Here is a 10682-nt window from a genome sequence, read left to right as displayed (position 1 = left end):
TAATATATTTACTGAGAAAAATGGTGACGTGTTCAATACTTATTTTACCCGATGTATTTCAGGTTAAAGTCTGGTTTTCATTCACTTTCATGGAATAATGATTTTATGTTTTATTAATTCCAAGAATTTAGTAAAATGTTTTTCATTTGGTTGGAAAATATATGGGTTTGAGTAGAAATTTTACAAAACAATAATAATGATAATTCCTGGACCTCCCTAGAACTGCTTCAGTCCACAGCTGCTTGTTAACATGAACAGGTGTTTCTCATCGCTGTCAGCAGATGTTGGAAGGTAGAATGTCAGAGGTAAACGTCTGATATTCTGTTTCAAATTAACTATTTTGTTAACTATTTCAACTTGGTTTCTAAAGATAAAAATAATATCAAAGGCAAAACTATTTATTTTAGCATGTGACTGTATATAAACTGGCAGTGAGATTTAGAAAACTGCACAAGGAATACTACATGAAGTTTTTCATTGAGCGCCATATTAGCGGTGGCCGGCCCTGGTCTAGTCTTTGCCTACAGAAATAAATACCTTCAACTTTTTACCTGCCTTTACAATCAAACTGTTAACCATGACAAAATGTTTAAAATTACTCTAAGGTACCTATAAAATTTTCAGGTAGAAAAAAACAGAAGCACATATATAGTATGTTTTGTATGAATTTGCTACTTTATATGTCCTTACTTAATCCCACAGTTTTCAAATTTTTATTGTCTTTTAAGAATAACTATATATATCTACTTTATTGTTTTTTTTTCTTAGTTTGATTTTGTTCCACTTTATGTAACAGTCACACATGGTGTTGTAGATCTCAGTTAATGGTAGTTGTTTCAAGGTCTATTTTAAAATCAAAAGATAGTACAAGTTTTACAGCCAGAGATTACAAGCAAACATTTGAGCCAACGCAGTCAATTTTACTAGACTTTAGAGATCTTCTTTTGAAATCACTCAATTTTCTTACAGATTTGCTTACTGATAACATCTGAAACTGGCTTTTTCTGACACKATCAGCCAACATCAGTGAAGCTAACTTTATGATTAAAACACACTTGAATTGAATTTTTGTTTGCTATCCTTCATCATACTGTAGTTCCTTGGTTAATCTTATACTCTAAATTTTCAGTATGTAATGTTGGGTGGTAACCTTAACTCTACCATTAGACTTAATATGTGGGTGGACCTTCCTGTTGTTGGAAGTGAGATGTTTTTAAAGTTTGATCAAACGAACTTCCATGAATATTCCTTGTTAAAAAATGACATKGTAGTAAAACAAGACTGTAGTACTGTTTGGTGTCACATAATAATATAAAAAAAGAGTTTGTGTTTGTACTAATGCTTCAGATTAAAAAGTCTAATCCTGCAAGAGAAAAAGCTCTACARGTCTAATGACCCCATAATGCTTAAACAGCTTAACGGAACAGTTCAGTACACGGTGGTCACAGCCAACAAACCTGAGAGAACAAATTGAAAATCCAGAAGCAGACGTTTTAATGCCATACTCACATTCAGAAAGCAAAACACATATTTTATCAATTAAAAAAGTTGAATAGTTTCTCATCTGACTGATTTTGTTGTCCTGTTTGTGACAGCATTAAATGTGTTTTAGTGAAACTCTCAAAGAAATCATATGACTGATATAATCTGAATGTTATAAAGAAGGGAACAACTGAGCTTATAGTCTTTATTTCCTGTGTTGTATAATTTCATGAAGTCATTCTTAGATGTAAAACAAGGCAATTTACAGCTGRTTAATGGGCTGAGTTATTTCAGTCATTAGGTTACCATGCATGTAGAACTGTTTACAGTAGAATCAACTTTTATCTTTTTAACCCCATATAAGACTGTTTTATATTCTTGTTGAGAAGTGATTCTCCTTTGCTCTGAGTGCATCTATTGTTCACATCTCCATTCATAACACACAGTTGGTTACAGTTCAGTAACATGTGTCACGTGTCAGAAAATGACTGTGCCATGCCTGCAGATCATGTTTCTACATGTTAAATAAACATGGATTATTCATTTTTAGGTTTTATTGTAATTGTTTTTTACTCAAGCCCTTTTTCACTGGTTGTAATCCTTAACTGACCCCTCTTCTTACACACCTGCTGCATGCTTAACTGTGAGGAACTCCTTTATGATGTGCTAAGGCAACACACACACACACACACACACACACACACACACACACACACACACACACGCAGACACAAAAGTGTGTGTGTTTCAGAGAAGGTGTATGGATGTGAAGCAGCTGCTGAAGAGTGGAGTGGGCTGTCAGCACATTCCTACTTAACTGACCAGACTGAGCTGGATGTGGAAGCGGTGGTGAGTTGTTTAAATCTTTCATTTAAAATTTAAWTTTTTTTGCATAATTTGTTCACAGTACATGTAAATTTCATACATAGAATAAWAAAATCTACAAAAGATATGATATGTTGATTGTAAAATCTGCCTCCTTGATTATTCAGCAGCTTTACAGATTCTTGCCCCAGAAATGAAGTGATAAATAAATAGCTTTTTATCTATATTGAAGGACAAACTTTTTCAAGGCAATTTTTTCTGTGTTGGTGRAAGAAAAAAAGATATTTTACAGTATATTTCTATGAGATTATTCAGTTAATAAAAAAACTGTAAAGGGAGAACAATAGTAATGTCAGATTTTCTTTGAAACATTTTTCCAAAAAACATTGAGCATAATTCTAGTCTGGTGTATTTGTCTGTCAAAGATACAGCAGTGAGTTTAGACCAAGAAAGTCATCAAATGGTTGTTGGTTTTAAAACTGAAGGATATTGGTTAATATATTTAAAGAATGCTTTGATTGTTTGTTGGTCAAAGCTTAGTTACACAGAGCTATTAGGAAATAAACACAAAAAGCTCCACTTTGTCAAAATGCTGTTGAGTCACAAGCTATGTTCCCTGGAACTTATGTTACCCGGTTTATACACKCACCTGTCACTTTATTAGGTACACCTGTCCAACAGYTCATTAAYRCAAATGTCAAACCAGCCAATCACATGGCAGCAACTCAATGCATTTAGGCATGTAGACTTGGCCAAAACGATCTGCTGCCRTTCAAACTGARTATCRGAATGGGGAAGAAARATGATTTCAGTAACTTTGAACATGGCATGATTATTGGTGCCAGACAGGCTGGTCTGAGTATTTCAGGAACTGCTGATCTACTGGGATTTTCTCCCACAACCATCTCTAGGGTTTACAGAGAATGATCCGAAAAAGAGAAAATATCCAGTGAGCAGCAGTTCTGTGGGTGCAAATGCCTTGTTGATGCCAGAGGTCAGAGGAGAATGACCAGACTGGTTCGAGCTGACAGAATGGTATCAGCAACTCAAATAACCACTTTGTTACAACCGAGGTCTGCAGAWGAGCATCTCTGAACACACAAGTCGAACGYTGGGGTGGATGGGCTACAGCAGCAGAAGACCACACCAGGTACCACTCCTGTMAGCTAAGAACAAGAAGCTGAGGCTACAATTTACACAGGCTAGCAGAATTATGACAATAGAAGATTGGAAAAACGTTGCCTGGTCTGATGAGTCTCGATTTCTGCTGCAACACTCAGGTGGTAGGGTCAGAATTTGGCTTCAACAACATGAAAGCATGGATCCATCCTGCCTTGTATCAAYWGGTCAGGTTGGTGGTGGTGCAATGGTGTGTGGGATATTTTCCTGGCACTCTATGGRCCCATTAGTACCAATTGAGCATCGTGTCAACGCCACAKYCTGCCTGAGTATTGTTGCTGACCATGTCCATCCCTTTATGATCACAGCGTACCCATCTTCTGATGGCTACTTCCAGCAGGATAATGTGCCATGTCATATAGCGTGAATCATCTCAGACTGGTTTCTTGAACAYRACAATGAGTTCACTGTACTTGAATGGCCTCCACAGTCACCAGATCTCAATCCAATAGAGCAGCTTTGGGATGTGGTGGAACAGGAGATTCACATCATGGATGTGCAGCTGACAAATCTGTAGCAACTACRTGATGCTATCATGTCAATATGGACCAGATTCTCTGAGGAATGTTTCCAGTACTTTGTTGAATCTATGACACGAAGGACTAAGGCAACTCTGAAAGCAAAGCAAAAGGGGGTCCAACCTGGTACTAGCAAGGTGTACCTAACAAAGTAGCTGCATGAGTGTTTGTTCCCTGGTATTTGCATTACTCAGTATCTCTGTTACACTGTATCTATGTTCCCTTGTACCCATGTTCTCTAGTACCTCCCAGGTATATAGGTTCCCAGGTACCTATGTTACCTGGTACCGATGTTCCCCAAAACCTGTGTTCTAGTACTTATGTCCCCCAGTACATWTGTTCCCTGATACCTATGTTCTCAGGTACCTATGTTCTCCAGTACCTATGTTCACTGGTACTAATGTTCCTTGGTACTTGGGTATCAAGGAACATTAGTACTGGGGAACATAGGTACCTGAGAACATGGGTATCAGAGAACATAGGTATCAGGTACCTATGTTCCCCAGTACCTATGTTCCTTGGTACTTGTGTTCCCTGGTGCCTGTGTTTCCCAGTATCTATGTTTCCTAGTACCTATGTTCCCCATTACCTTTTCCTGTACCTATGTTCCAGTACATATATATCCCCTGTGCCTATGTTCCCCAGTACCTTTGTTCTCCAGTACTAATGTTCCCTGGTGCCAATGTTTCCCAGTTTCCTAGTACCTATGTTCCCCAGTACCTTTTCCTGTACCTATGTTCCAGTTCTTTTATATCCTCGGTGCCTATGTTCTCCAGTACCTATGTTCTCCAGTACCTATGTTCCCCAGTACCAATGTTCCCCAGTATCAATGTTCCCCAGTATCAATGTTCCCCAGTACCAATGTACTCCAGTACCAATGTTCTCCAGTACCAATGTTCCCCAGTACCTATGTTCCCCAGTACCTATGTTCCCCAGTACCTATGTTCCCCAGTACCTATGTTCCCCAGTACCAATGTTCCCCGGTACCAATGTTACCAGTACCTATGTTCCTCGGTACCAATGTTCACTATTAATAATGTTTCCCATTATCTATGTACCTATGTTTCCTGGTACCTATAATCCCCCAGTACCTTTTCCTGTACCTACATTCCAGTACTTGTTATCCCCAGTGCCTATTTTCCCAAGAACCTATATTCCCCAGTACAAGCATTGTACCAGGAAACAGGGGTTTTCAAGGAACATGGGGTGTCTGTTTCACGGTCCATGTCTGTGTGGGTGTTTTATTTTGGTTACTCCTGGTTTTCTGTCCTATATTTCTGTTTTCCTTCTCCTGCTTGTCTTTGCTCCAGCCCCGCCCACTCTTACCTGCTCCTCATGTTTCTCTCCCAGGTGTTTCTTGTTTTAGCCCATTAGTTCTCCTTTATATTCTGTCCTGTGTCCTCAGTCTGTGTCAGAGCTTTGTTTCCTGTTCATGTCCAAGCCCAATTATCTTATTTGCTGCCATGCCAGTCTTTTGATTTTGTTTAATAAATCCTTTTGCWAACTTTTTTGGCCATTATCATTCAGTTCTGCACCTGGGGTTCAACCATCCAGACACCCTATGGTCACAAGCTTTCTGAGACTGATGAGACAAAATGGGAGTTTTTTAGCCTTTCACACAATTGTACATTGGTAACRAGGAACATAGATCACAAGGTTTCTGAGACTGAAAAGACAAAACTGGAGTTTWTTAGCTTTTCACATCAATTGTTGTGGAAATGTACCAACAACTGCTTCTGTAAATGTGTCACAATTCTAGAATTCCCTTAAGAAGTCACTTAAATAATGTTGTTTATTTTAACTCACTCTAACAGATCCACTAAACATCTGGATCCAATAGAAACTATCAGAGGGCATCAAAGCCAAAAAAAAATGGAGGATCGGTCTGCCAGTGATTCATTCGGACCAGATTTTGTTCTGGTCGACTACGTYGTCTTTGCTGCCATGTTGTCAATTTCCATGGCAATAGGAATTTTCCAAGCCCTAAAGAAGAGGCCAGAGGACTCTTCTGTAGATGCCTTCTTCACCGGTGGTCGAAGCTTGCCAGCTGTGCCTGTTGGGCTGTCGCTCTGTGCCAGTTTTATGTCAGCAGTCCAGGTTCTCGGTGTTCCCTCTGAAGGGTTTCGCTACGGCTCAAAGTTCCTCTACATGTGCCTCGGCCAAAGCATCAACTCTCTGCTGACCGCTTACCTCTTCCTGCCGGTTTTCTTTCACCTGGGCATCACCAGCATCAATCAGGTCACAATTAGCCTCCAGATGTTGATGAAGTTATTTTATAAAAGAAATAGACATCTACTGTCATAAAACTGGCTAATAAAAACAAATGATAGACTGTAAATATCATTATGGAAGTAAATAGCCATGTGCAGTTTTGATTCTTGTTTTAAGCTAACTGTTTGTATAGGAAGAACATTTTAGTTTCCTACAAGTTATWTGTTGTGTTATCAGGAAAATGTTAATATTGTAATATTCCAGTGTAGAAATAAAGCCAAGATTTGTCTCAAAATTAARAAATTCCTTAGTGGCCCATCAAAAGTGGGAAATATAGGAGGTGAAGAAGGATGAGGAATGTTTGCAGAGATCCTGAGTGATGTTATGACTCTGACCATCTGCCTGTCACAGTATCTGAAGATGAGATTTGGCCGAGGGATGCAGCTGCTGGGAAGCTTCCAGTTTCTTCTTGCCACGGTATGATCACTGTTGGATTTTCTGACGCTCAACTCTGAAAAAATGTARTGCTCTGACCGACAAGTTTCTGCAAGTTTTTAATGGAAGTTAATTGAAGGGTTCAAACTCAAACACTGCTTGTGTTTCTATTTTCTCAGCTGCTTTACACGGGGATTGTCATCTATGCACCAGCTCTGATATTAAATCAAGGTATTTGAGTGGATGAAAAAATGGTTTTAGATTAATCGARTTGTCAGTTATTTGGCCTTAGTTTTGATTTAATCTCCACATTTCATTCCAACTTATTGCGTCAAGTTACTTATTACAATTTTTTTTGATTATTATTTTCAAACAGCTAGGATAAAGGTTTTCAGAACATCCATACATCTATTTTTTACATGCCTGTTCCTTCACGGTCATAGGATGAGGYGGGTCACACCCTGGACGGGTTGTCAATCAATCATAAGACCACAAAAACACACCAAACTGCTCAGTTCTCTCATAGAGACAAATTAAAGTAGCTAATTACACTAACCCACATGTGTCAAACTCAAGGCCCACGGACCAAATGTGGCCTGCCACATCATTTTACGTGGCCCACATGAGCTTCAAAAATGTGCTAAAGTCTTCGAAATAAGTGTATTCTCCTTTAAAACCAGCATCAGCCATAAACTACATCTCCCATAATGTRTGTTGATTATGTTACTCACGAAAGGATGGCATCCCAGCATAGGTGTAGGTGCTCAGGGTTCAGCTGTACTGGAATGTGGGAATTTCCCACTTCCACGTTGTGAATTTAAACTGTAATGCCCTTTCCGTGGGAATTTCCTGTCAGAAAGTGGGGGAGTTCAGAATTCAAGATGGCAGCTACTCACCACAACTCAACAAGGAATAAAACTGTCTAACTTTTACTTTTAGTAGTGTTTCTCTATTATTTATTTCACATTTAGTCAGTTGTACATGTAGTACTTTTCAGTTTTTATAAAGTGATGTGTTTAATTGCTGTTTCTGTGCAGGAAATACCATGTAGAGCTCAGTTATTATTGTTAGCTGTGCTCAGATGTAGCAATGAGAAAAGAAACGTGTTGAGTCAAAGTTAAACAAAAAAATCAAAGTTATTTACAAATGGACCTTAGAGGACCATCATAATGCTCATACTTCCATCGGTAAAAATTAGTTTGACACCCCGGCTCTAACTTAACAGAAAACCRGAGTACCCGAAGAAAACCCATGCATGCCCAAGAACATAAATGTCTCTCGTGCTGAGAGATATTAGTGCCTACCAGTTGTTCCATCATGCAGCCAAAGCTAGGATGCTAGAACTGCTAATCCTTTGCATAAAGTATTGTGAATTTCATTAAAATGTGGTTAGTGAGTGTTTTTAGAATTTCAAGATGATTAATAACTCAAAAACACTTGTGATTTTGCAGCCACTGGKTTAAACATGTGGATGTCTCTGTTTTCTACGGGGATCATTTGCACCTTGTACACCACTCTGGTAAGAATATTGACTTACTATAATATTGACTGTTTTTTTGGCATTCATGTGCAACATTTTATAAATATATTATTGGTTTCTGTTCAAAGTCATGAATAGTATTTATGGGTCAAAGTCTTAACTGACATTGCAATGCTTTACATATCCCCATTTCTGAAGAAATTGTGATGATTTTCTCCCTTTCTGTGTCYTTTTTATCATCTTTGTRCAGGGGGGCATTAAGGCCGTGGTCTGGACCGACGTGTTCCAGATTGTTGTCATGCTGGCAGGATTCATGGCGATTTACATCCATGGCACAATCCTGGTTGGTGGTCCTGCACAAGTACTAAATATCGCCTACAACGGATCCCGGATAAATTTCAAYGAGTAAAATATTTTAGATTTTTTTAAATCTTGTTACATTTAACACATGCGTGCACATATTTATCGTTGATTTGTGATATTTAAGTTTAGTTGTGTATTTTTAATTTTTTCCTACAGTTTTGACGTCGACCCACGGAAGCGATACACTTTTTGGAGCCTCACTGTTGGGGGCTCACTGGTTTGGTTGTCCATGTACGGGGTAAACCAATCACAAGTCCAGCGCTACATCTCCTGCCGCTCAGTGCGAGAGGCCCAGTGGTGAGAGCTGGTAGACCTTTGCATCAAGTATCTACAAATTAAGATTAGTTGTGTTACTCACTCACCGAACTGTAATATGACAGAGAATAAAAAACACGTTTTTTTATGTCTTAAAACTGGTTTACAGAAACACAGCCAACAAATCTGTTTKATCTCCCCACAAATAAACCTGATTCACTAAAACGAGGTGTGTCTTTGATTGCAGGGCTCTTTTCGTGAACCAGGTGGGTCTGTGCCTCATTGTTGGCAGTGCAGCAACCTGTGGCATCGTCATGTTTGCATATTACAGCTCCTGTGATCCATTAAAGTCTGGGAGGATTTCGGCACCTGATCTGGTATGTAGATTACTCTGGACACGGACCAATGAGCTTAGTTTTACTGTGACTCATAACTCTTTTTAGAGATTTTTCTTTACTGTTGTGTTTTTTTCTTTGTTATTTGTGGTTTTACATGGTCATAGTTTTTCAAATTAGAATAAAGTTTGATTTTTGAAAAGAAATGTTTGAATTTTTTATTGTTTTGCAAATTTGAGATTATGAGAGCGAGGGTTTTTTTTTTTTTTTTGCTCATCACATGTTAGCACATTTTCCAGGGTTATGTTTGACTAACTCAAAAGCCTAATATTTCTTATCTTCCCTCTCTGCTCGTCTGATGAAGTACATGCCATTCTTTGTGCTGGATATATTCAGAGATAACCCAGGTTTTCCAGGTCTTTTCCTCGCCTGTGCGTACAGTGGAACTTTAAGGTATTTCCCCCCTCAGAACTTAACTACAGTCTGACTGCAGGGAGCCTGGGGTGGAGCCACATGCAAACACCGTCCTTTATTCTAAAACAGAAGAACTTGTTCTTCACTTTCAGTTTTCTGCAGCTTTGTGTTGTTTTATCTTTCACTTCTTACAGCTTGTAGTTGGTTGAGGTTTCCTGTCACGTGTGAAATTTGTGACGTCCACGATATTTTTGCTTTTCTCCCTTTTTTAGACTATATGTTTTTAGCTTCATATGAAGCTAATCTAAAGCAACCTGAATTTGAMAACATTCTGGAAGTTTAGTTTTAGTACAAAAAATAGAAACAGAGCTGTTAAACGTGTTGGCTCCATGGTGGTGGAATTCATATTTACACGTCAGTATAACTGTTTGAACATTTGGACACTTCTCAATGTTTGCTGTAAACATTATGGCTACTTCGCACGAGCTAATGAACTCTAAATGTGGGATTATTGTTTCATTTTAGCACGGTTTCCACGAGCATCAATGCCATGGCCGCAGTGACGATGGAGGATCTGCTGCAGCCTTGTCTGCGCCACCTGACGCAGAAGAAGCTGATGCTCGTTTCCAAAGGACTGTGTAAGTTCTCACTACTCATTTCCCATTTTCACACTGCTGTGGCCGTCAGATGGTTTCAGTACAACTTTGTTTCACATAAAATCACAAAGGTAAGCTGGTGCTCTTGAAAAAATTAACTTTACAGTTTTGTAAATGACAAAAATGTAAAGTTGATTTCACGAAATAAGCAGAGTACAATGAACCCCCCAAGAGTGAAAACTTAAGAAAGTAAAGCAAGTTATGTAAAAACAAAAACTTTCTTTAATTTACCAAATTACAAACACAGAAGTTTGACAACAAGATTGTTTTAATTGAAATGTTTCACAACAAGCAATTTTGGTGATTTATTTTTAGGCCCAGTAGAAGTTGCTTTTTTGATCTTTTCTCATAGTTCAATGTGGCATCATTTTAAGTAAGACACGGATATTTCCCACTTTTATTCTCTCTCTCATGTTTTTATTGCAAAAAACATTCTTAGTACAATGATTTTAAAGCACAGGAATTGATATTTTGTGCTCTTTTGATTTCTTGCTTAAGTCCACAAGTTGCTTTTTTGTGGGTTTTATTA

At 38.4% G+C, this 10682-nt stretch overlaps 1 protein-coding gene across 1 annotated transcript in view; it reads left to right on the top strand.

Moving 5' to 3' along the window:
* Positions 1–2317: 2317 nt before the first annotated feature.
* The window catches only part of slc5a5 (solute carrier family 5 member 5), a gene marked incomplete at its 5' end in the record, with an annotated part of 12891 nt that continues 4526 nt past the window's right edge, over positions 2318–10682 (top strand). The window contains 10 exon segments of the mRNA XM_014010792.1: positions 2318–2331; positions 5819–6242; positions 6627–6692; positions 6830–6881; positions 8102–8169; positions 8381–8535; positions 8650–8790; positions 8996–9125; positions 9448–9536; positions 10023–10135. Coding sequence (XP_013866246.1) covers positions 5877–6242; positions 6627–6692; positions 6830–6881; positions 8102–8169; positions 8381–8535; positions 8650–8790; positions 8996–9125; positions 9448–9536; positions 10023–10135 — 1180 coding nt within the window.

The sequence above is a fragment of the Austrofundulus limnaeus genome, unplaced genomic scaffold (assembly GCF_001266775.1).
Source record: "Austrofundulus limnaeus strain Quisiro unplaced genomic scaffold, Austrofundulus_limnaeus-1.0 Scaffold73, whole genome shotgun sequence".
In the NCBI taxonomy this organism is placed as follows: domain Eukaryota; kingdom Metazoa; phylum Chordata; class Actinopteri; order Cyprinodontiformes; family Rivulidae; genus Austrofundulus; species Austrofundulus limnaeus.
The sequence above is the reverse complement of the archived record's forward strand: the minus strand, read 5'-3'. Positions and strand labels throughout refer to the sequence as shown.